General features: G+C 41.8%; 1 protein-coding gene across 2 annotated transcripts in view; it reads left to right on the top strand.

Moving 5' to 3' along the window:
• The first annotated feature begins 657 nt into the window (after window positions 1–657).
• CRACR2A (calcium release activated channel regulator 2A) overlaps window positions 658–25,529 on the top strand; it is a 70,272-nt gene continuing 45,400 nt past the window's right edge. For both annotated transcript variants that reach the window (XM_065655004.1, XM_065654994.1), the window contains exons 1-3: window positions 658–976; window positions 14,333–14,571; window positions 19,228–19,339. In XM_065655004.1, coding sequence (XP_065511076.1) covers window positions 14,404–14,571; window positions 19,228–19,339 — 280 coding nt within the window. In that variant the 5' untranslated portion in view covers window positions 658–976; window positions 14,333–14,403. The remainder of the gene's footprint in view (window positions 977–14,332; window positions 14,572–19,227; window positions 19,340–25,529) is intronic.

The following is a 25,529-nucleotide window of genomic DNA, read 5'->3' as shown; positions in this document are numbered from 1 at the left end:
AGTGTTCCTGCACCCTTCCAAACCCTTCTGCCTGTAGGAAACGATCATCTTGCCAATATAATAGGCTCAGGCAGGATCTCTCAGCAAATAATATTTTATTAACAATTTTGCAAACCCGGGTGTTCTACCTAAAGGTAGGCACACAAATAGGGCAAAAAGCCCCTGCCTATATCCCCTGAAAATCCCAGCCGCAAATTCCCTCCCCTGTTCCCCATTGGTTTGGTACTGCAGGGTTTACCGACTACCCGATGCCTGCCTCAGTTTACATATTTCATTCATCTAATTCTAATAACCTCCTTCCCCTTACCGATTTATTTAAAATATGGGTTCCTGGCTCTTTGGCTACCCTTCACCCTAGATTACCTTTTTTAAATACAGGAATTAGTATGCATTCCGGGATTAGTTCGAAGACACTTTGTTGTACATTAAGGATTCACAGCCTAATGTCTCTCAGTCCTTCCCCCCGCCCGGCTGGGGTCAGGTGCTAGATCAGTTGTAAAAACCTTCCTCCCTCAATGGCTCCTTACATGCCCTGTGCCGTTTAGGTTACAGAGATATCAACTCCACCCCCATACCCTAAAAAGCCATCGTGCACGTAGTCCTGGCTGCAAGAAGGACCAACGAAAGCAGTGCTGCTTCGAGTTCCCTTGGCTCTCCGACCTGACTCGCCGCCGCCGGCGAGCTGGTTCAGCTAACGGCGCGGAGCGACCCGGGGGTTGCGCCCCAGCTCCGACTGCACGCGGGAGGGAAGGAAGGAGGAGGCTGGTCTGGACGGGCTCCCCGTCCCGCCTCCGGGGTGCAGCCCGCCTCTCCCGATGATGCGATCCGTGCACGAAACGAAGTTTAGGAAGTTAATTCACTTTTTTGCGGTCTGCCTTCCACCCTGAGGTGTGGGCTGGCGGAGGAGAGTCGCATCGGCCAGCGCGAAGGGCTCATATCGCGCCTTCGCCTCGGCGCCTGCAGAAAGCGGCGGGAGGTGAGTCGGCAGAAAGTATCGTGGGCCAAAAGAGTGGGGGTCGGAAAAAGACTGTGCACAGCCCGATCATTATACTAGCGAAGCTGCTGGAAGAAAGGCACCCACAGCCGCTGTTTCACCCTTTGCAGAGCCCCGGTGTCTCAGGAGTTCTTTCCCCGCGCTCTGCCTGTTGCAAGCTTTGCTTCCTGCGGCGGGCCGTCTGCAAGAGAACGTCGCCTTTGCGGGCTCTGCGGCGCCGGGCAGGGGCTTAGCAGGTTCAGGGCAGTCGGCAAGGGATAGCCATTACTAACCCATATCCTGCCCCCAGCTGCCGGTCGGCATGGCTGCCCCCTTTCGGAGCGGTGGGCTGCGCCCCGCGGCGGGGGCTGCCTGAAGGGAGCTTGGAGAAGTTGCCGCGGGCGGAGGAGCACCTCGGTTTCGGGGAGATGCGAAGCTCCCCCGTTGCCAGCGGCGCAGGGGTGGCACGGGAGTGCTTCCGAAGCTGCGGTGGGGGACGCGCGGTGCATTCATAGCTCCAGGCCCTTCGTTAACCCTTAGGTCGCTCTCAGGCTGGAAGGCAGCAGGACTAGAACCGCAGCGGTTGCCAAACAGGCCGCTCCTGCTTCCACGTCACCTGCCTGCCACCGTGAAGACGAGAAAGTTGCTTAAGCCCAGTCTATCTTGTTTCCTTTATTTGTACGGCACTTACACAAGCACTGGAGCAACCTGGGGTGAGAAGTTTGCATTCAGAACAACAGTTGAGTGTGCTGGAGTGTGAGGTGTCGTGGCTCCTCCTACACAGGATATTTCATAAAGGTTGTGCCCTGAAGTGCTGTTGGCTCATAGTCTTCGCATTTCCACTTCTGCATTCCTCACTTAGCTACATGCTAAGGCCGATAGACAGTGTCACAGAGAAATCACTTTGTGTCCTGGTTACTTAAGGAGCTGCATGGTTGGTTTCACTGTACAGTTCCCTGCAAATAAAAAAGATAATTGTGTGGCTGGTGTCTGCCTTCAGGGTGGGAGCAGGCCCACCAAGTACTTGGTGAAGATGAAGGCAATGCTGCTGCTTGTAAAAATGATTCTTGTGTTCCTCTGCAATAGTTTGGTGTTGGTCTTACACTGCAGTAGCACTAATGTGGTATCTGATTTAGTTCTCTGTTGTTCTTGATACTGAATACTTATTATGACTGTAAGTGGCAGTTACAAAAGAAACTTGCTGCTACCAGGTTAATAAATTTCTTAATATATACCAGTAGAACATATTATGACTGCATGTAATGAAACTTGGGTAATGCCACAACTGGGACAATAGTGAAATCCTTCTGGAACACTTTGGCTAATTTAAGATATTTTTCTATTTTCTTAGTTGCAACTTTGTGGTTTTCAACAATAGTTTCCATGTTAGTTTAACTTTTCTTTTTATATGGGATATATGAATTATTATGATGCACTGGTAAAACTGTATTGGTTGTCTGTGGGATGTCCTAAGGACTCAGATATCTGGTCCCCAAATTTATCATTAGGGACTTCAGTATTCTACAACTCAAAAGGTAACACATCCAAAAGAGCAAAAATTAAATGTCAGTATCCTCTCTACTGAACACTCATCTTTCTTGACATCAAGAAAAGAAATCAAAAGTCAGTGTTTCAAGTACAAAGAGCAGATGCCACTTTTGATTATCTATCAGCAATCCTGGCTACCTGGGGAGGTCCCAGTTGACTGGAAGTTGGCAAATGTGATGCCCATCTACAAGAAGGGCCAGAAGGAGGATCCAGGGAACTACAGGCCTGTCAGTCTAACCTTGGTGGGGGGAAGGTCGTGGAGTAGATCATCCTGAGGGACATCACATGGCACGTATAAGAAAACTAAGCAGTCAGGCCCAGTCATCATGGGTTTATGAAAGGCAGGTCCTGTTTGACCAACCTGGTCTCCTTCTACAACAAGGTGACTCACCTAGTAGATGAGGGAAAAGCTGTGGATGTTGTCTACTTAGACTTCAGTAAGGCCTTTGACACCATATCCCACAGCATTCCCCTGGATAAGCTGGCAGCTCAGGCCCTGGATGGGTGTACTCTGCGATGGATAAAGAACTGGCTGGATGGCCCGAAGAGTTGTGAATGGCGCCAAATCCAGTTGGCAGCCTGTCACGAGTGGTGTTCCCCAGGGCTCAGTATTGGGGCCAGTTCTGTTTAATCTCTTTATCAGTGAGCTGGATGAGGGGACCGAGTGCACTCTCAGTAAGTTTGCAATGACACCAAGTTGGGTGGGAGTGTTGATCTGCTGGAGGGTAGGAAGGCTCTGCAGAGGGATCTGGACCAGCTGGATTGTTGGGCTGAGGCCAATTGTATGAGATTTAACAAGGCCAAGTGCTGGGTCCTGCACTTGGGTCACAACAGCCCCAGGCAGAGCTACAGGCTTGGGGAAGAGTGGCTGGAAAAGCTGCCTAGGGGAAAAGGATCTTGTGGTGTTGATTGACAGACAGCTAAATATGAGCCAGCAGTGTGCCCAGGTGGCCAAAAGGGCCAACAGCATCCTGGCTTGTGTCAGGAATAGTGTGGTCAGCAGGACTAGAGAAGTGATTGTGCCACTGTACTCAGTGCTGGTGAGGCCCCACCTTGAATACTGTGTTCAGTTTTGGGCCCCTCATCAAAAGAAGGACATTGAGGTACTGGAGAGAGTGCAGAGGAGGGTGACGAAGCTGGTGAGAGGCGTGGAACGTGAGTCTTATGAGGAGTGGCTGAGGGAACTGGGGCTGTTTAGCCTGGAGAAAAGGAGGCTGAGAGGAGACCTTATTGCTGTCTACAACTGTCTGAACAGAGGTTGTAGCATGGAGGGTGTTTGTCTCTTCTTCCAAGTAGCAAGGGATAGGACAAGAGGAAACAGCCTCAAGTTGCACCAGGGGAGGTTTAGATTGGATATTAGGAAAAATTTCTTCATGATAAGAGTTGTCAGGCATTGGAACAGGCTGCCCAGGGAAGTGGTGGAGTCACCATCCCTGGAGGTGTTTAAAAGGTGTATAGACGAGGTTCTTAGGGACATGGTTTAGTGCTAGAGTATGTTATGGTTGGACTCAATGATCCTGAGGGTCTCTTCCAGCTGAAATGATTCTATGATTCTGTTCTATGCATTACTGTGAATGGATTACATAACAAACAAGATTTAGGGCCATAATAGTTTACAGTCTCCTGGTCTGCCAGCCCTTGGAGACTTCAGTTCACTGCTGTTGGAATGAAGGAGGTATATTTGGGTCTGTGTGAGACACCTCTCCCTGCCTTTTTCCTTCTGTTTTGTGATGGACTAGAAGAGAACTATAAAGTAAGGTGCAGAGGGACCTTGACAAGCTTGAGAGGTGGGCCCATATGAACCTCATGAGGTTCAACAATCCCAAGCGCAAGGTCCGTTTCATGGGTTGAGGCAATCCCAAGCACAAATACAGGATGGGTGGATAACTGATTGAGAGCAGCGCTGAGGAGAAGGACTTGGAGGTGTTGGTTAGTGAGAAGTTCAACATGATCAGGCAATGTGTGCTTTCAGCCCAGAAGGCCAGCCATATCCTGGGCTGCATCAAAAGAAGTGTGACCAACAGGTCAAGGGAGGTGATTCTCCCCTCTGCTCTCATGAGACACCATCTGGAGTACTGTGTTCAGCTCTGGGGCCCCCAACATAAAGGGGACCTACAAGAAAGCTGGAGAGGGACTTTTTACAAGGGCATATACTGATAGCACAAGGGATAGTGGCTTTAAACTGAAGAAGGGTATGTTTACATTAGATTTAGGGAAGAAACTCTTCACTATGAGGGTGGTGAGGCACTGGAACAGGCTGCCTCAAGAAGCTGTGGATGCCCCATCCCTGGAAGTGCTCAAGACTAGGTTGGATGGAGCTTTGAGCCACCTGGTCTAATGGAAGATGTCCCTGCCAATGGCAAGAGGGTTGGAACTAGACAACTTAAGGTCCCTTCCAACCCAAACTATTCTGTGATTCTGTGATAAATTGATGCACTGAAGAGCATTACTCTGTAAAGTTTTCATGTGATTTCTTCAGCCCACAGGGTGCATGTGCTGCTTCTAACAGATCTCTTTTCCTCCTCCTGTTTCTGTTCACTGACAAATGATACACTGTCATGATTTTGTAGATGGGTAAATGGTGGCCACATGAAGGAGTAAAGAATATAGTGGAGGGGTAAAGAATATAGTGGTCTGCCCAGATTCCCTCTCCATTGCTTGCTAATTTGCAGTATAAGTATATATGAATGTACATATATATGAGGGAGTAATACATCTTCATGATTTTATTTCTCTTGTTAAAAATCCAGATTTAATCTGTTTATGTTAAACCTGATATAAAGACATAATTGATTCCCCTGTCCATGACTTATCCATGCAGAAGCACCAGGATGCTTATGTCAAGAAGCTCAGTTAAAGACTTTGGAGCTCTCCCCAGACAAAGATCTAACTAGGTCAGGCCTAGAGTTTGCACTCTAAATTTGATTTATTTTTTATCCTAAGAGAAAACAAAAGATTTGGTGATAAATATTTGCCTTAATTTCTAGGCACCAGTGCCCTTTTCTTGGGTAGTTCTTCCCCACATTTAGTAAGATGAATCACCACAGGGTCAGGGTAAGCAAGGTAAAGGATAGCTTACTGGAAATCTTGTCCAATCTGCCTCATTAGTTACTATCAGATTTATTGTGTGTCGTGCCTCAGTCTAATTTGACTTTCTTATCTTGCTCTCCTTCTGCTATGCCTCTGTATCGTGTTTGTTCTATTCTGTCCAAACTACCCCTTGCTCTGATTTTTGCCAGGCAGGAATTATGAAGTAGCCATACCTGTTGCATGGTGAGAAGTCACCACATTTCTGAGCTGTTGTTAGAGTATGTGCCCATTTGAAGAGCCTGTGACCTCCAGAGGGCCACACCAGAAGATATTCTCCCTATCTGCAGTATCATGCAATAGCCCCTTTTTCCTCACATGGCTCATCTTATGCCTTAGTCTCACAGAGGCGTGACAAGAAAAGTGAAGGGTTTTGCTGGGGAACTTCTGTTTGTTAGAGAGCAGCATAAATGGAGGCAGGGATCCTACACAATGGCAAGAAATTATTGTTGATTTTCAGGCAGATAAAAGGTTTTGATTTTTTTTTTTTTTTTTAGAAGTTACATTTTTAGCAAGGACTTTTGGAGGAGGCATAAAATTTCAAGGTTTTTTTGGTGAAAATGGTGTACTTTAAAGATGTTCTTGTCAACTAGATTTTACCAGCTGAAAGTAGCTCCATTTAGCAGTGAGTCATTAGGAAACACTGAAAGATAAGACAATTAAAAGGAACATATACTGCTTTACTTAAACTTTTCCAGGCCTTTACTTCACAGGGGGGATCGTCTGTTTCTAAAGCAAAAAAATTGTCAACAAATGGAATAGCTCGTATGAATTGGCAATACCTTCTACCAGAACATTATGTTACAGGTTACACCACTTACTAATATAATGCTGTTATTAATACCGTTATTTGCATTTAATTTCAGTGCTTGGGACAGTGCAACACAGTAAATCAATGCAGACAGATGGAGTCAGCTCGGTTTAGACTTTGTCGTGCTTCAAGTGTGTTGCTTATGTTGTAAGATGCTCTTGTTTAAAAATAGCTTTTACTTCTTTGAACTAACATTAGTCACAGTTGTTGCTCAGAATACATAACTGGCCAAATTGTATTTGTATGCAGTAAGGATTTTTTATAAGTTAGAGAGATAGAGACAGAATTTGTGGGGAAAACACACACTCGGATACACATTCACACTTATACCACCATCCTGCTCAGGTGTTAGGTAGGTCAACAGTTTCTTGAAGACTGAAGATTCTTGCAACCAGCAGGCAGGCAAGGAATGAGAGGGAGAACAGGTCTTCTTGGAGACAGTGTCCTTGAATAAGGAAGAAGAGCAGGTTGAGGGAGGGAAAGAGAGTGGTTCCTTGAAGCATGCAGAGACTACAGGCAGGATGCTCTCACAGCTCTGATGATCCTGCAATTATTCTGCAACAGTGATTTCTGTGATGATTGTTTCCCCTAAATTCAGTGTGTCCTTTTATAAGAAGTTTGCATTTCCAGACAGTTCTTAGCTTTTCATTTCTTAAATACATTAAAAAAGAAGCATCCAAAGCAATGAAGCAAGAGGAAAAGATGCATTTCCACTAAAATCCTAACTACTTAGAGTACTACTTCTCAAGAAGCCTAGTAGCACTAAGCAGGTCAGTTTAACTTCACCCTACCTTTTCAGTATGGATCCCTTAGAACTGCTAATATTTAGGCAACAGAAATCAGAGAACATAGTGCTGGAAGGAAGGTGAGAGTTTCTGTGATTCTTATGATCCTGCATTGTTGTGCACAGAAGTGACATAGTTTATTTTTTTTTCCAACATTTGCATTTGTGGATTTATCTAGGTACCAATGCCAAGTGGGGAGTGAATGATCTCTCTCCAAAGTCTTTGGTACCATGTTTTGGAATAGTTAATGCTGTCACTTTAAGCATTTTTGTTGTTGTTGTTTGTTTGTTTTCCTGTTTTATATTTTGGAGACTATGCTTCTGGTATATGACCTGGTTTTTTTTTCCTTCTTCTTTGGTTTTAGGTATGTTTTTCTCCTTAACCAGTCATCTGCTGAAAATAAGGAATTTCATTTATACAATTATGACATTTTTATAACCCACAACATCTTCTCCCAGGTCTTTTCCCTCCTTGATTTCTGCTCAACTCCCTTACCTTGAAATAAATTGGAAGTAATTTTATTGAAATCTAAAAACTTGTTGTGGTATCTATGAAGCTTTGAGCTTGCATTATGTAGAATATCAAAGTAGGTGATCCTAATGGTTCCCTTAATCTTTAAAAGCTGTGGTCAGGGCTGGTTGGAGAATTTCTATTAAGACTGTTTTTAAACAGAATGTGGTTCTCCCACAGGAAAGAATTTCTACATAATTTAAAGTTTAGTGTTTTGGGTTTTTGTGTGTGTGTGTGGTTTGTTTGTTTGTTTGTTTGGTTGGTTTTGGGGTTTTTTTTTGGTCATGTATGCAGGATTCCTTTGTCGCCTGACTTTGCAGTTGCCCTGAAATTATTTTCGTATTCTTTCAGACCATCCTATTGTGGTCCCTCATAGGAACTCCAGCCTGCCTCAGATCTCTCTCTCTCCGCAGGTAAACTGCTCACACCCACCCCGTGGTGCACTGTCTCCTAACATGAAGAATCATGAGAGATTGTGTGCATCATGAGAGAAGTTACCTAGCCAGTGAATTCAGGCTGTGTGGAAGAAAAAAGGCTTTTATGATACATTTTGGTGGCTTTCTGAAGCAAAATCATGAGCCCTGCATGTTTTTACTTAAGAAGTCAAAATTGGAGGAATGGAAGTCCCATTTTTCATCTAGTTAAGTCCAAGTCTTAATATTTTTAGGTCAGGCTTTATAAGGTTTCCATGAGAGCTTGAAGGGTAATTGTCTTAGTCATAGCAGAGGAAAAAAATATGGATTTTGGTTTTTTTGGGAGTGCACAACTTTGTATCTCTGATTGTTTTAAGTATGAGACCTGAATTTTTACCTTGAACTGTCATAAAATCTCTAAAAAATGTCTAGAAGGAACATTGAGGTCCACTGACACATAGATTTTTCTTGAGGAATGATCGTCTATATTTGCAGATTTGTGTTTGGTCTGTTCTTCCATGATGGAAGTTGCACTACCTTTGCAGTCAGTGGTTGAGTGCTCTACTTGCTTTATCATTGGATGTTTTTTTACATCTAGCATGTCTGCCATGTCACAACACAAGAGCGTTACTTCTTGTGTATTGCACTACGTGTATGGGGAATATTTTTCTCCAATCCTGTATCTAGCAAACTTCTGTGTACTTCAGGATGGTTATCATGCTCTCTTTGGTCTTAGCAGTCCTACTCCTCTTTCATTCTCTATAGGGCCTGCTTCTTTTGATTCTTGATTTTTGCTGGGCGGGTCACTTGCCTTAATTGAGCTAAATAAATTATAACTTTCCAGATGAATTTGAAAGGATTCTACAACAGGGTTCACTGTCTGCCTGGATGAACACTTGTCCAAGGGTAGGGCACAGTAATAGGGGAGAGAATTACTTATTTCAGCAGGCTTTTGCCAATTTAAAATAATTGTGGTGGTGTATTTTAGCAGCTTTAGAAGCTTTTCAGAATAATGCTAAAAGATAACTAACTCTGACACAAAGTTAGTTCTGAAGAAATCCCTGCTCATGTGTCACGCATACTACAGCTGTAGGTTATTTTAACAATGATAATTTGGTTGTAGGAAAATATATCTCTTGTAGCAAAAGTATGCAGTTTAATTTTTATTTTCCAGTGTTTGTAAAACATTAATGTTGTCTCTTACAAGAGTGTTTTGTATAAGTTCCTGGTGATCTCAGTATTAAGTAAGCTTACTACATTTTTCTGTAGATTATTCGTGTTTTGAAGTGTGCTGCATAAAGTTGGTACCTATAGACAGATGCTAAAAAAATGTTTTACTCAAACCTAGAAACTCAGAGACATGAGCAGGTAAAATAGCTCTGTAAGTTTTTTAACTATCACAATTAGGGAGAATGGGGTTTGTCACACCTCTTATGACTTACAAAATCTGTGGATCAACAGTTCTCTGTACCTCTAGAGTCTGGTGATTTACAGTACACCTGATTGGAAAATTATGATGAAAACATAATTTGAAATAGTGACCTGCCCTTTGCAGACCAGTCCAAAAATACCTCGTGATTAATGATCTGTAAAAACCTCATAAAGCCCACATCCTTGCTTACTATTATTTGGAGCTATGCTTGTTTGCATCAGCTCATGATACAATTTGTTTTGCATAGTGAAGTGTTTATTTGTATTGTAGTTAAAAGAATGGAAATAAAAGGTCTTTTAGAATAGTCTTTTGAATTTGTTAGCCATTTGATTTCTAAAGGAGATGAATGAGTGAATTGAATTAAGATGTTAATTAAAACTGGCATTGGAATCTAATTACATTGCTGATCCAGTAAGGTGGGGCAAATTACAGTTTTAATCTTTCATGTTATTAACACAGTTTTCAAAGTATTGGGAAATTCTAGGAATTAAAATGAACTGTACCATTTTTGGAAGATGCCGTAAGGATTAAGATTTTTATTGTATGCTCTAATTTAATTTTCTGCTATATTCAAGACGCTTGCTGTGCAGCAAATTTTTATGATCTGTATGAAAGGTGGGGCAACTTGTAAGAAGGTGAGGCTCCTGTGAGGCATATAATTTCATTTTGTGGTATGGAAGTATTTGGAAAGCATGGTCATGTTTTCTGAATTGTATCTGTACTGTTTGGTAAATGTAAACAGCTTTATCAAAATCTATATAGTGCTTTTTTGTTCCACCATTTAAAATCTGTATTCATATTTCTGTTCTTTCACGTGTAATTGACTGTCTATTACTTGCACCTTTTTTCTCTTTTATTTTTCTTAATGAAGTCTAATGAACTCTGCAGAAACAACATGGACTAGCAGCATGATCATGATCACTTGGAGTGTTCCTGCGGTTGTGGCCTTTTGAGAAATTGTTGAGATCTGAAAAAGAAAAAAAAATATATTAGATCCAATACACTTGGAGTTTGAGACAGATCTTTTCAAGACCGTCTTTAGGCTGCACTCGTCCCACTGGTTTTTGTTATTTTTAAACCCGTTTTTAAGTTAGTGTCACTGGAAAGTTAAAACTGATGGCCTCATTTTGATTACCTCATACACTGGTGTCAAGACAGAATGAGCTGTATTGAAGTAGGTGAAGTTTAAGTGTGTAAAAGCAGTATGAAAGGAGAATCTCACCCAAGACTGTAGTCTGAATGTGGTTTGCAATGGCCTTTCTATCTGATCCACTTGTGGGTAGCTATATAGAGTCAGAGCAAAGATTCATCTAGCACATATACTATTTTTGAGACTGTCTAATATTGGAAACATCAGGAAAGGGATTAAGAAACCAGGTAGTTGTAGAATCATAGAATCATTTTGGTTGGAAAAGACTTCTAAGATCGTCTTTTAAACACCTCCAGGGATGGTCGACTTCCCTGGGCAGCCTGTTCTAATGCCTGACAACCCTTTCCATGAAGAAATTTTTCCTAATATCCAATCTAAACCTCTCCTGGCACAACCTGAGGCCATTTTGTCTCATCCTATACCTTGCTACTTGAGAGAAGAGACAAACACCCTCCATGCTACAGCTTCCTTTCAGGTAGTTGTAGACAGCGATAAGGTCTCCCTCTCAGCCTCCTTTTCTCCAGCCTAAACAGCCCCAGTTCCCTCAGCCGCTCCTCATCAGACTTGTTCTCCAGACCCTTCACCAGCTTCATCACCCTGCTCTGCACTCTCTCCAGCATGCCAGTGTCTTTCCTGTAGTGAAGGGCCCAAAACTGAACATGGTATTCAAGGTGGGGCCTCACCAGTGCCAAGTACTGTGGGACAATCACTTTGCTAGTCCTGCTGGTCACACGACTCAATACAAGCCAGGACGCTATTGGTCTTTTTGGCCAACTGGGCACACTGCTGGCTCATATTCAGCTGGCTGTCAATCAACACCACAAGATTCTTTCCCACCATGCAGCTTTCCAGCCACTCTTCCGTGAGCCTGTAGCGTTGCATGGGGGTGTTGTGACCCAAGTGCAGGACCCAGCCCTTGGTCATGTTGAACCTCATTCAGTTGGCCTCAGCCCAGTGATCCAGCTGGTCCAAATCCCTCTGCAGAGCCTTCCTACCCTCCAGCAGATCAACACTCCCACCCAACTTGGAGTCATTGCAAACTTACTGACGGTGCACTCAATCCCCTCATCCAGCTCACTGATAAAGAGATTAAACAGAACTGGCCCCAATACTGAGCCCTGGGAAACACCACTCGTGACAAGCTGCCAAGTGTATTTGACTCCATTCACCACAACTTTGTGGGCCCAGCCATCCAGCCAGTTTTTTACTCAGCGAAGAGTACAGCCATCCAAGCCATGAGCAGCCAGCTTCTCCAGGAGAATGCTGTGGGACACGGTGTCAAAGGCCTTACTGAAGTCTAAGTAGACAACATCCACAGCCTTTTGCTCATCCACTAAGTGGGTCACCTTGTCATAGAAGGAGATCAGGCTGGTCAAGCAGGACCTGCCTTTCATAAACCCACGCTGACTGGGCCTGGTTGCTTGGTTGTCTTGTATGTGCTGTGTGATGGCACTCAGGATGATCTACTCCATAATCTTCCCTGTCACTGAGGTTAGACGGACAGGCCTGTAGCTCCCCGGATCCTCCTTCTGGCCCTTGTTGTAGATGGGCGTCACATTTGCCAACTTCCAGTCAACTGGCACCTCCCTAGTTAGCCAGGACTGCTGATAAATGATGGAAAGTTAAGTAGTGTTTTTTCCTTTGTGTATATTCCCAGGTACTGATGGTTGGTCAAACAAGAGAAAGAGTACAGCTGTTCATGTAGCTGTAGTAGCCAAATGGCCCTTGTTGCCTCTGAGCTGTGTTCTCTGGGACAGTATTTACTAGCCTTGTTTAATGTTCTATGGCCTGCTTGGCTGCTGGCACATGTGCTCTGTCAGGCTTCTGTGCCTTTTTGGGGTGCGGAGTGTGCTGAGCCCCGGTGGAGGGCTCAGCTGCTGCAGCAATGAGCAGCATCCAGGGCCTGAGTGGTGTGTGCAGGCAGAGGGACAACAGCTTGGTTCACACAGCTGGTCTCAGAGTTTATAAATCACTCCTGATTGCTGTATGTTAAAATTGAAGTATGACCCATTCTGAGGAGTTTCCTAAAGCAGGATGGTATTTGGTATAGCCATTCTTTGCTTTTTTACTTACATGCAACATGGTAAGTCCAACCGCCTGGCCCATAGCTATTGGAGAAATCACTTTGTCATGGAAAGCCACAGCAAGCTGCAAGTGTGACAAACTGTGCATCTAAGGAGTTCTTGGAAGATGCTGTGTTTTAAGACGTATATAGCACTGCCATGTTGAACTTAAGCATAGAATAAGGCAGACTCTGACTGAATTACTCTGACTGTGTGATCAAAGCCTTTTCTCCTTAAGAAGCTGAGTACACAAGTTACAGTTCATTTCCTTGTATTCTACCTTTACATTCATGCAATGCTAAGGCCTGTACTCTGAAGACAATGTACATTTCAGGTTCAATAATTCTCACTGGCCTCTGTTGGAATTGTTCCAGATTGTGCCAGTCACACTGTATCAGAATTAGGCTATGCTCCTTTGCAATAGTCAAATGCCTCTCAAAATACTTCTCTCTTAAAATTATCAGACAAATTTGTGGCTACTTTAGGTAGACCTATTAAGAAAAATGAATGCAAGATGCAGATACAAAGTAAAGTTGTTGCATGTCATCTGAGCACTAGTAGCTGTAGACATGTTCTTAGCCTGTCACAAGTACACAGTGCCTCAGTGAAATAGACTGTTTCTCTATTTGTTTTACCCATATGATGATAATGAGTTAAGATCATACAGGGTGTCTTACAAACATTAGATAAGGCGTGACAACCCATGATTAGTCAACAGCACCTTTGAGCCCATAGGCTTTTGGGAAAGCCTTCTCCTTTTGTTTTGATTCTGTGTGTTGTATAATTGTACAAGTTGGGAAAGGGAAAACTATTTACATCTGACCTTCTAGAATAACTTTAAGATAAAACTATAGCCAAACATAAATACATACAAATATTTTCATGCAGGGGGTATAATACAAATTTTCACAGTCTCTTTAGAATGTGATTAATTATGAAGTCTTCCCACCAAGTTCACTAGCAATTAGTTCTCCTTCACAAGTGGAAGTCGAAGCCTTAAGTAATAAGGATGAATCTAGGGAAATTATTCAGAGTTCCATAATCTGATATTTTTCTCTTAATTATACTTAATTGATTTAAAAACTCTGATCCATCACATTCCATCAGTCATCAATCACCTTCCATTCTATAGCTATCGTATGAACTGTATAGCAAAGCACTGGATGCAAATCGTGATACGTGATATTACAGTGATCAGAGTCAAAAGGATATCAGTTGAATACTTGTAGTGACTTTAAATTATTTTTTCATTTACCCGTATTTCTTGTGTTTTCTTGTTCACGTTAATTGATTGTCTATATTTCTTGTTAAACTGGCTGATCTTGCTTTGAGATTATTTTTCAGAGCTAGTTTTGTCTTCTCCTTCACTCAGACTCTCCCATCCTCATTCGTTTTCCCATTTGCAATATCTTTAGTGCAGCCCGTCAAGGGCAGGCATTTTCAAAAAGCTTTTTCTTCTTCTAAGCTTTAGCGACTAATTAAAGAGATGATGGCTAAGAGATTGTGGAAAGCATCATTAAGAGGGCCTGATTTGCTCTTTTCCTTACCTTCCATGCACAGGTTTCAGATCAGAATTTGTGAGTAAATGGGACAGCAGTATCCCAAAGTATTCCTGTGCTGAGATTTTGACAATGGACAGAATACAAGGAGACCGTGCCAGTCCTGCAGTACCAGGAGATACAGAGAGGAGCAAGACTGGAGAACAAGACCCAGGACTAACTCTGTTGGGAAAAGCACATGAGTTCTTTCAGATTTGTGATCTGGAAGGCAAAGGCTTCATCACTCGTCGAGACATGCAGGTAAAACAAAATTGCCTATGTGAAATGCACAATGAGAGAGGTTCCTAATGCCCTTAATGAGTTGAGAATTATTAATTTAGAGTAAAAAATTGTAACACCCACCTGATAACTTTAAAGAGATATGTAGGATTTAAAATAATCTCTTTGAAGTCTTACATAATGCTTGCATTTGTTTCCTCAGACAAAGCAACAAAAAAGTGGAAAATCAAAGTAAGTGAAGTTTAAAAAAATGGCCCAGGAATTTAATTCCATTCTTGTTGAGAAAGTTTAAGCTCCAGAAAATTAATTACTTTGTGGTTTGCCACAGTGTCATTAATGTATTCAGTCCACCAATTTTATCCTTCTGTTTTTTCAGCAAAATTGTGTAAATAAAGTCTTTCATTTTGGTTTCACCTGCCAGGTAATGGTGAACTCTCAGCTGGATCACATATATATGTAGGAAGTACAGAGGAATAGTATTTTAGCATTATTTGGTGTTCACAATAATCTTGAGGGTCTGAAATCAGATTTGCTGAAAATGTTGATGAAAACCAGCAACTATATAACAAAATCTTTTGAAAATGGGATTGAGTGCATACTGCAGAAATAATGATTTGAACCAGTATGTGGCAGAAAACAAGAAAGTACTCATGCTTGACAAGCAAAGCATTATTTCATTGTGTTAATCCATGTCTACTTTGGTACTTTTGGAAGAAATAGAATTTGGGAGTGATAGCAGAATAAATTCAGCACAAAATAATACCAATGGAAGCCACAAATATAAAATGTAGAAACCTTCCACATAGTCAGAAACAAAGATGTGTCTGCGTATAGGAAAATGCTAGAGAAACTACCTGTGTTGGAAAAGCAAAAACCTCATATTAAATTGCTCAGATTACTAGCTTTTAAGAGCTTTCTGTGCAGTTGCGTGTTGCTGTGTTTTGTGATGACCTGTGCTAATTCTGCAAAGTTCAAAAAACGTAGGAGTACAGATGCTTGCTGTGCTACAAGTTTATCAGTATGCATTATTGCATGGAAGTAACTGAATGCAAACAAGCAAATATGTTGTAAGTGGTAATTTGGGTAAATACAGACCCATAGAGAATTTAATGGTTTATAATTCTGTCTTTCGGAAAACTGAATGGCATATATTTTCATCCAGTGGAAGACCTATATATGTATATGTATGTATGTGTATATAAAATTTTTTTTAATATTTATATTTCACCATGAGTATTTGTTTACCATATCTTACAACTTCAATATGTATGTAAGTGTCTGGTGCATTTAGATACATAAATAAGGGTGCTCAAAACACCTGAGAAGATGTTTCTTTATATTTGCTTTTATTTTCTGCTGATCCAATTAAAGATAGTGTTACAAATACAGACATTATGAAGATACTGGATTATCCTAATTCCACTCAACACTTCAGTAAATCAAGAGTAATTCAGCTGAAATAAATTCAGTCCCATTGACAAAAAACTGGGGTGAGACCCATTTCCTCCATTTGACTTTACATTAATTTATTGACAGTGAATAAAAATTATAAATGAAAGTCTTTTACATTAATTCCAGCAATTCAGAAACCCTGATTCTTTGAAGCCGGCTATAGCTTTCTCAATGCTCCCTCTTCCTTTTAATTCAGTAGTGGATTAATACAGATTTACTTGGACACCAGTTGACAGTAACCCATCATGTTTTCTAATGGATTTGGTACCTGTTATTTTATTGATATAGAAAATAATGATGTTTTATGCTGAACAACTGTACATTAGACATATATTGCTACAGTTATTCGTTATACTTGATTAGAATGACTAGTTAACTAGAATCCCTGTATTGCAAACATGAGTTTGAAATCCGTATAGTTGATTTTGATTGCACTTTCCATGATGTTCACTCCCTATAGCAAAGACATAAATCAATAAAGTAAATCAGTTTTTTCCTTAAAAGGTATGAAGTGTTGACTTTTGAATCCTGTTGTTTGTTAGTTCAGTACTACTTACCATTAATGAAGCATTGCTTAAAATACAGAATGCTAACATTAAGCTTTTAAATCTTAATCATGTGATATGGGGCATGATTTTCTACAGAGTGCTGAGTATCTAAAAATGCTGAATATCTAAAATCCAATTACCTTCAGTGGAACAGATCTTGCAAGCAAAGTTTTCTGGTGTGTATAAAATATAGTAATTATATCAAAGATTTACTCCTTCCTGATTATGTCATACTGTATATTTTGAGATTGTTAATACTGGTCGTTCTGAATTTTTCATTCATTTTCAAAATATCAAGTATTCTCAATTTTCAAACAAAAAAGATTTTCTAAAATTGCAAGAAAGCAAATTCTACCTGAAACTTGAAATTACAGCTTTGCACTTTGGGCCTTGAGTTTATAATGAATAATGAGAATTAGTATTGTAAAATGTTTTGGTTTAATGCACATAGCAGAATTGAGTTCAGATCTTGCTCTTTGCTATCTGACCTCTGTCTTTTTATTTAGCAGAGTAAAAGCATGTTATTTTCAGATAAGTAAGCACAGAGCACACTGAGTGACAATGCAGATAATTTCTCTTTAAGCTCTAGTGGTATCTTTGGATATGTGTTTTCTGATTGTTTTATTATTTTAGGAGCCTCATATCAAAGGATCTGTTTTTTTACAGTAAGCCCCAAATGAGCAAGTAAACAGAAATACACTTATGAGACCAACGATAACGTTTAGTTTTCCTAAGCAAAAAACCAACCAAACAAAAAAAACAGCACCAAAAAATCCACAAACAAACAATTTTTTTTAAGAATAAAAGCAAGAGGTTGGGAAAACATTGACTTAATCTCAGTAACAATGGTAAGTGTGGCCCCAGTTCATCAAAGTCAGTAAATTATCGTCGGGGAATTTAATGGAGCAAAATTTTGGTACATTCTTCAAAATCTCCTATTTTCATATTTTTTTCAAGAAAATGCAAGTATCTTTGGTGTTTTCTACTGCAAAATTACTATAGTTCGCTTCAGAATATGAACCCTGCAGTATGGCATTCCAGCTGTAGTTGGTGAAGCTATATTTATCAGGTAGTTTTGTAGCGAGACCCACAAACAGTTGTATAGGAATAGCAGGTGAGTCTATGTTTACGACATGGTCAGAAGGGGACAGCCAGTTCTCAAGAAACACTCCTTCAGCAGGTCCCAAAGATCTGGCAGTAGGAGCACAGTTTCTGCTTTCTAAGTGTAGGCTGTAAGAATTTTACAAGAGAAGCTATTTTAAGAAGTTTCCATTTAAAATCAAAAGCTTTGAGAAGATGGGTGTGTTTAAATGAGAAACTGATAAGAAGTCAGGTGTATCACTGATGACATAACTCATACTGAATGTACATCAATTTTTCTTAGTTTCTTTGGAAGCAGGCAGCAACGCACAATTAATCCTGCTCAGAAAGCCCTTGGGGACTATTCCAGATAGTTTTGTGCTTTAGAAACTCTGTTCCTTTCCCTTCTGAAGATCACCTTGAAATTCCTTGTAAATGCTCTTCTCTTCAACTCGTACAGGTTTATAACGTATATCTTAAAACCTTCACTGCAGTCAGGGAAGTCCTGGTTAATGCCCTTATCCAATTCTTACCTTAACTACATGCCTGGTATATTGAGTGTTGGTTTCTATTGTTCATGGGTTCTGGAAGAGACTTCCTTTGGCCCTAGATCCCTTCCCCATGGTGGAAGAGATTAGCACTTTTGTTCTGATTAATTTCGTCAACCTATTTGCTTGCAATTTTAATATGTTGTATATACAATAGGAGTTCAGGGAAGGGATTAAAATATAAACTAATAAAGCAGTGTATATTTATATTGCTTCCCAAGCTGAGGTAAGGTTTCAGTCTTCCTAGTGCTGTCTCCCAGTGGAAATCCTTGCTATTGTAGTTTGCGACTCCACTTCTTTCCTGTTTCTGGGAGGTTCTGTCTATACTGTTAAAAGAATCACAATAAAACCATTGGGGCCAGATTTAAGGATTTTTTTTTCTTTTACGCCTGTCTTTAGATTCTCAGGAAAAAATAAGTGATTTTGTGGTGCTGGTTTCATGAAGTTTTGTCCTTTTGGTCTACATACTGCATTTCAGAAGTAGACAGTCATGAACTGCATTTAACTCACTACAGGAAGAGCATGTTTGCTCCTTGGAGCATGCAGCTTTCTTAGCTTTGTTTTATTTATTTATTTATACATTTTAAAGCAGCTTTAATTAGAACAGTATACCTGCTATGATGTTCTTGTTTAGAGAGCCTCTTGCTTGACTGCATGACATAAAAGGAACTAGCCATACAGTTTGGTTGGCAGGTTTGTCCAGCTGCATGATAATCAAGGCATTTCACCAAGAAAATCAAGGCATTTCACCAGCATGCTGAGACTCCACCTCAAAATCTACCTCTTCCCTGCGTGATTGGAATCTGCGTCACAAGAGATTGTTCTCATTGTTCAGTTGTGAAGGATTCATAAAAGCAAATAATGAAGTCATAAAAGTGTATCTCCCTCAGCTGATGTTGTTGTACTCTATGATGTATTTGAATTTTCACTCTAGGAAAAAAAAAGGACGTATCCTTCTCTATTGTGGATGTTTTGCAGAATTTAGTCTTCCTCTCTACTAGTACTTCCTGTAGTAATGGGTAAATTTACTGCATGTCTTGTCATTTCAGAGACTGCATCCTCAGTTACCTCTTAGCCTGGAAGAGCTTGAGAAGGTTTTTGTTACATTGGATGCTGATGGCAATGGCTCACTTACCCCAAAGGAGTTCACCACAGGATTCAGTGAGTTTGGAAAGCATGTCTCCTGTATAGACCATTATTAATGTTCTGTACTTTCCACATCAATAAAGAAGCATTTTATCTTAACAGTACACTTAAGGATGTGCACGGGGAGCCAGACTGTTCCCTAGGTGTATGTCCTGGTTTTGTTAAAAAACAAGTTTCTTTTTTAGTGAATTTCCCTGTCAGCTAAAGCCTTCTAAATAACTACAGTTTTCCTGAAAGTTAGATACATGTTTTGGTAGACATAGCAAGGGAATGCGAGGTCATTGATAAGGATGGATGCGCATCTCGTGAGAGCAGTGAACTGAAACAGGTGACCAAAAAACTGACCAAGTAAAGTGTTCCATCCCATTCATGTGATACTTCATATAAAAGTGGGGGATGACAAGGATCTCATCCCTTTTCCTTATGGCCGACATTGGGAGAGAACCTTGCAAGTCGTCTGTGCGAACTGAGGCCTAGTGACAGGCTGAATCCAGTTCCGATTGGCTGCAGAGTCCAGTCCAGGACTTCGGGTGCTGGCCCTACATCTGCCGGAGCAGCTGCCGGGACTTTCAAGATTGGTTTTGTATATTTTGTATTATTTTCTCTATTTTTATTGATAGCATTAGTAAAACATTTTTAATTTTTCCAGCTCTCTTCTCTCTGTCCTTCTTTCCCTCCCAATCTCCTGTCCTTAGTGGGAAGTGGGGAGAGGGAGAGGCTGAAGGGGGAAAGTGGGGGAGAGGGGGTTAACAATACATCTGCCACGGTTTTATTGTCACCCCGCAATCAAACCTCGACAATGCAGCAGATATATGTAACAGCTGAAGATGTGGTGAAAGTATGTCTATAGACAAAGGGCTCCAGGGTCTTTCTTTGCTATGTAAGATGACAAGCCATAGCACAATATGAGACATATGATGTAACTATCTGAATTACACCTGTTTTAAGGTGTGTTGTAGATCTGTGAACAAATTTTGTAAGATTTCCCTTGGGGAAAAATATGGTTTATATCATATCAGGTCATAAGACCTAAGAGAGAATTAAGGTTATCTCTAGGACTAATGTCTAACGATGTTGAAAATGTGTTAATACAACTGTCCTTACAGCTGTGGGAATGCTTTCTACAACAAATTAGTTCTTCAAATTATGTTACTTTATTTCAAAACAAAACAGGATGAGGCAATTATTATTACTGCATGATGGGAGATCGCAAGTTCTTTGTAGCTCCCTGCTTTGCAACAGCACTCTTACTGTCATGTTCCCTGTGTTTGTGAAAGGGTTGTTTTCTCCCCAGCTGTGAGGTTTCTGATGAGATGACAATGTTAGTGAGACTGTTTGGTCGTTTACACAGAATCAATTTTGTACTTAAATGTTAGCTCTACTGACTATAAGCATCAATTTTAAGCATTTTGTCTGGAAAATGGAATCTCTTCTATGAGTGAATTGTAATATAAATTTCCATTTAAATACTATGTATAGGCCCAGCAAATGGCACTTTCATTTTTATTAGCAAATCATCAATCATTTTGAAATTTTAATTCTCTCATGTCCTACCTCTCCCATTTTAGAGCTAGATCGAGTATTCACATCAAAAGGGAAGGGAGGGGAATGGGAGAAAACCAGGCACAGCAGAGAGAAACCTGGGGGGCAGCACGGCAACATTTGGGGGATGGGGTGCTAGCGAGGTCCTTCGGTCTGCGGGCTCAGTGGAAGTAGGGGATCGAGAGCTGTGCGGCAGCAAAGACACAAGGCTTATTGATGTGTTAGAAACCATGGAAGCACCTGAGAATGGTCACGTAGGATTTAGGGCTTCTCTCCCCAGAAAGGTGACGGGATCAATAGCCCAACTGAAGTGCATCTACGCCAATGCACACAGCACGGGCAACAAGCAGGAGAAGCTGAAAGCCATTGTGCAGTAGAAAAACTATGATATAGTTGCCATCACAGAAACATGGAGGGGCAACTTGTACAACTGCAATGGATTGCTATAAGCTTTTCAGAAAGGATAGGCAAAGAAGGAGAGAAGATGGGATAGCCCTGTATGTTGGGGAGTGTTTTGAATGTCTAGAGCTTAATAATGGTGATGATAGGCTTGAGTGTTTATGGGTAGGAATCAGGGGGAAGGCCAACAAGGCAAGGTATCCTGCTGGGAGTCTGTTACAGACCACCCAGGCAGGATGAAGAGGCAGATGAAATATTCTATAAGCAGCTGGGAGAAGTCTTATGATCGCTAGCCTTTGTTCTCCTGAGGGACTTCAACTTACCGGATGTCTGCTGGAAATACAATATGGCAGAGAGGAAACAATTTAGGAGGCTCCTGGAGTGTGTGGAAGACAAATTCCTGATACAGCTGGTCAGTGAGCCAACAAGGGAAAAGTGCCTCACTGGACCTGTTATTTGTGAACAGAGGAGGACTTCTGGGTGATGTGATGGTGGAGGCCATCTTGGGTGTAGTGATCATGAAATGATAGAGTTTTCAATTCTTGGAGGAACATCAGCAGAACTGCTATCTTGTACTTCCGGAGGGAAGACTTTGGACTGTTCAGGAAACTGGTTGACAGAGTCCATTGGGAGGCAGTCCTGAAGGGCAAAGGAGTCCAGGAAGGCTGGTCGCTCTTCAGGAAGGAAATCTTAGAGGCGCAGGAGCAGGCTGTCCCCACATGCTGAAAGACGAGCCAGCAGGGAAGAAGACTGACCTGGCTGAACAGAGCTTTGGCTGGAACTCAGGAAAAAAAGGAGGCAGTCCACTCAGGAGGACTACAAGGATGCTGTGAAGTTATGCAGGGAGAAAATTAGAAGGGCCAAAGCCCAACTAGAGCTGAATCTGGCTGCTGCCGTAAAAGGCAAAAAAAGTTTCAGTAAACACATTCACAACAAAAGGAGGTCTAAGGAGAATCTCCACCCTCTAGTGGGTGCGGCGGGAAACACAGTGACAGAGGTCGGGGGAAAAGCTGAGGTGCTTACTGCCTTCCGTGCCTCAGTCTTTAATAGTAAGACCAGTTGTGCTCCAAGCACCCAGCCCCCTGAGCCAGAAGACAGGGACAGGGAACAAAATGAAGCCCCAGTGATCCAAGAGGAAATGGTTAGTGACTTGCTACACCACTTAGACGTGCACAAGTCTATGGGGCCAGCTGGGATGCATCCAAGGGTTCGGAGGAAGCTGGCGGAGGTCCTCACCAAGACATTTTCCATCATTTATCAGCAGTCCTATCTAACTAGGGAGGTCCCAGTTGACTGGAAGTTGGCAAATGTGACGCCCATCTACAACAAGGGCTGGAAGAAGGATCGAGGGAATTACAGACCTATCAGCCTGACCTTTGTGCCAGGGAAGATTATGGAGCAGATCGTCTTGAGTGCCATCACATGGCACATACAGACAACCAAGCAATCATATCCAGTCAGCATGGGTTTCTGAAAGGCAGGTCCTGCTGGACTAATCTGATCTCCTTCTATGACAAGGTGATGAGGAAAAGGCTGTGGATGTTGTCTACTTAGACTTCAGTAAGGCCTTTGACACCGTGTCCCACAGCATTCTCCTGGAGAAGCTGGCTGCTCATGGCTTGGATGGCTGTACTCTTCGCTGAGTAAAAAACTGGCTGGATGGCTGGGCCCACAAGGTTGTGGTGAATGGAGTCAAATACACTTGGCAGCTTGTCACAAGTGGTGTTTCCCAGGGCTCAGTATTGGGGCCAGTTCTGTTTAATCTCTTTATCAGTGAGCTGGATGAGGGGATTGAGTGCACCGTCAGTAAGTTTGCAATGACTCCAAGTTGGGTGGGAGTGTTGATCTGCTGGAGGGTAGGAAGGCTCTGCAGAGGGATTTGGACCAGCTGGATCATTGGGCTGAGGCCAACTGAATGAGGTTCAACATGACCAAGGGCTGGGTCCTGCACTTGGGTCACAACACCCCCATGCAACGCTACAGGCTCACGGAAGAGTGGCTGGAAAGCTGCATGGTGGGAAAGAATCTTGTGGTGTTGATTGACAGCCAGCTGAATATGAGCCAGCAGTGTGCCCAGTTGGCCAAAAAGACCAATAGCGTCCTGGCTTGTATTGAGTCGTGTGACCAGCAGGACTAGCAAAGTGATTGTCCCACAGTACTTGGCACTGGTGAGGCCCCACCTTGAATACCATGTTCAGTTTTGGGCCCTTCACTACAGGAAAGACACTGGCATGCTGGAGAGAGTGCAGAGCAGGGTGATGAAGCTGGTGAAGGGTCTGGAGAACAAGTCTGATGAGGAGCGGCTGAGGGAACTGGGGCTGTTTAGGCTGGAGAAAAGGAGGCTGAGAGGGAGACCTTATCACTGTCTTCAACTATCTGAAAGGAAGTTGTAGCATGGAGGGTGTTTGTCTCTTATCCCAAATAGCAAGGGATAGGATGAGATGAAATAGCCTCAAGTTGTGCCAGGGGAAGTTTAGATTGGATACTAGGAAAAATTTCTTCACGGAAAGGGTTGTCAGGCATTAGAACAGGCTGCCCAGGGAAGTGATGGAATCACCATCCATGGAGGTGTTTAAAAAATGTATAGATGAGGTTCTTAGGGACACGGTTTAGTGACTGTGTTAGGTTAACGGTAAAACTTGATGATCTTAAAAGTCTTTTCCAACCAAAATGGTTCTATGAAAATATAAGCATAGACAGTGTAGAGCATGCTATATTTTAACCTGCTACACAGGATTGCCAGTTATTTTCTAAGGATCCCAGGCTAGGTAGTCATACATTTGGTTAGGTGATGATTGTAGCATTCCTAGTAGAACCAGAAGCTGTACTACATAAAAGCTACTTTAGAAAAATAAAGAATGGAGAAAGCAGAGTAGTGTCTGGATAAAACTTGTATTGCACCAATTAGAATGGGAGAATCTCATTCATATTTCTAAATGGTGGCAAATCTGAAATTTACTGTAACCTATGTGCAACCTATTCTGCTCTTGACATGTATAGCTGGGTGCTATAAGAAAAAATGCATGATAGAGTAGATAAAACTGTAAAACCACACCAGTATTTCTGTTTCCTTGGGTCTATGATAACTTCTGTACTAAAATTTAAGTACAGCCAGAGATCCTTTGCAGAAAATCACAATACTCCTTTTACCTATATTTAAAAATTCTGGCTTACAGATGTTCAAATAAAATAGCTGGCATGTTTAGAATTTGATGCAATGTATCTGGTCTTCTCCAACTGAGCACAAGTGCATTGATTATTCATGTGGCATTTCACTTCTGCATCCTCACTGTACAACTACTGTAATTCTTCCTTTCTTTTATGGATGTAGCTGTTTATTTTAGTATTCTTTGCACGTCTCAGTATTTTTGGCTCTCTTATCTAAATATATCATTTTTATCTCCAATTCTAAGATAGTTTCAAGCATCATCTGTTTGTTAATTTACTTGAACCCTTCAGACCAGTTGACTTCAGTAATATCTATTCTTGCTTAGCCTCATGTTTAATTTAAATTGAATGAACTCATTTATCAATCCATGGGTATTTCTAATAATCAATTCTTTATAGTGTTCTCAACACTTACTAGAGCAAATACAAGTTAACATCATGTGTTGTTGGCTAGTGAAAAATTGTTTAGAAAGTCTCATGACTTTCATGAAAGTCTCTCATGACTATGATGTGATGTCAATAGCCAGGAATATATGAATCACAGAACCATAGAATGGTTGTGGTTAGAAGGGACCTCTGGAGGTCATCTGGTCCAAAGCGCCTGCTCATGCAGGGCCACCTCAAGCCAGTTGCCCAGGGCTACATCCAGATGGCTTTTGGATATCTCCAAGGGGTTGACTCCACAACCTCCCTGGGCAACCCGTGGCAGCGCTTGGTTACTCTCAGTAGAAAAGTGTTTGCTGATATTCAGATGGAACCTCCTGTGTTTCAGTTTGTGCCCATTGCCTCTTGTCCTGTCACTAGGCACCACTGCAAAAAGCCTGGCTCCATCCTCCTTGCACTCTCCCTTCACTTATAAATAAATATACATTGATTATATTCCTGAGCCTTCTCTTTTCTAGGCTAAACAGTCCCAGCCCTCTCAGACTTCCCTCACATGAGAGATGCTCTAGTCCCTTAATCATCTTCCTGGCCCTTTGTTACACTCTCTCTAGTATGTCCATGTCTCTCTTGTACTGAGGAGCCCAGAGTTGGAAACAGACTCCAGGTGTGGCCTCCCCAGTGCTGAATAAAGGGGAAGGATCAGTTTCCTCAA

The sequence above is a fragment of the Caloenas nicobarica genome, chromosome 1 (genome assembly GCF_036013445.1).
Source record: "Caloenas nicobarica isolate bCalNic1 chromosome 1, bCalNic1.hap1, whole genome shotgun sequence".
Lineage (NCBI taxonomy): Eukaryota > Metazoa > Chordata > Aves > Columbiformes > Columbidae > Caloenas > Caloenas nicobarica.
Note: the sequence above shows the minus strand (reverse complement) of the source record. Positions and strands in the feature narration are given on the sequence as shown.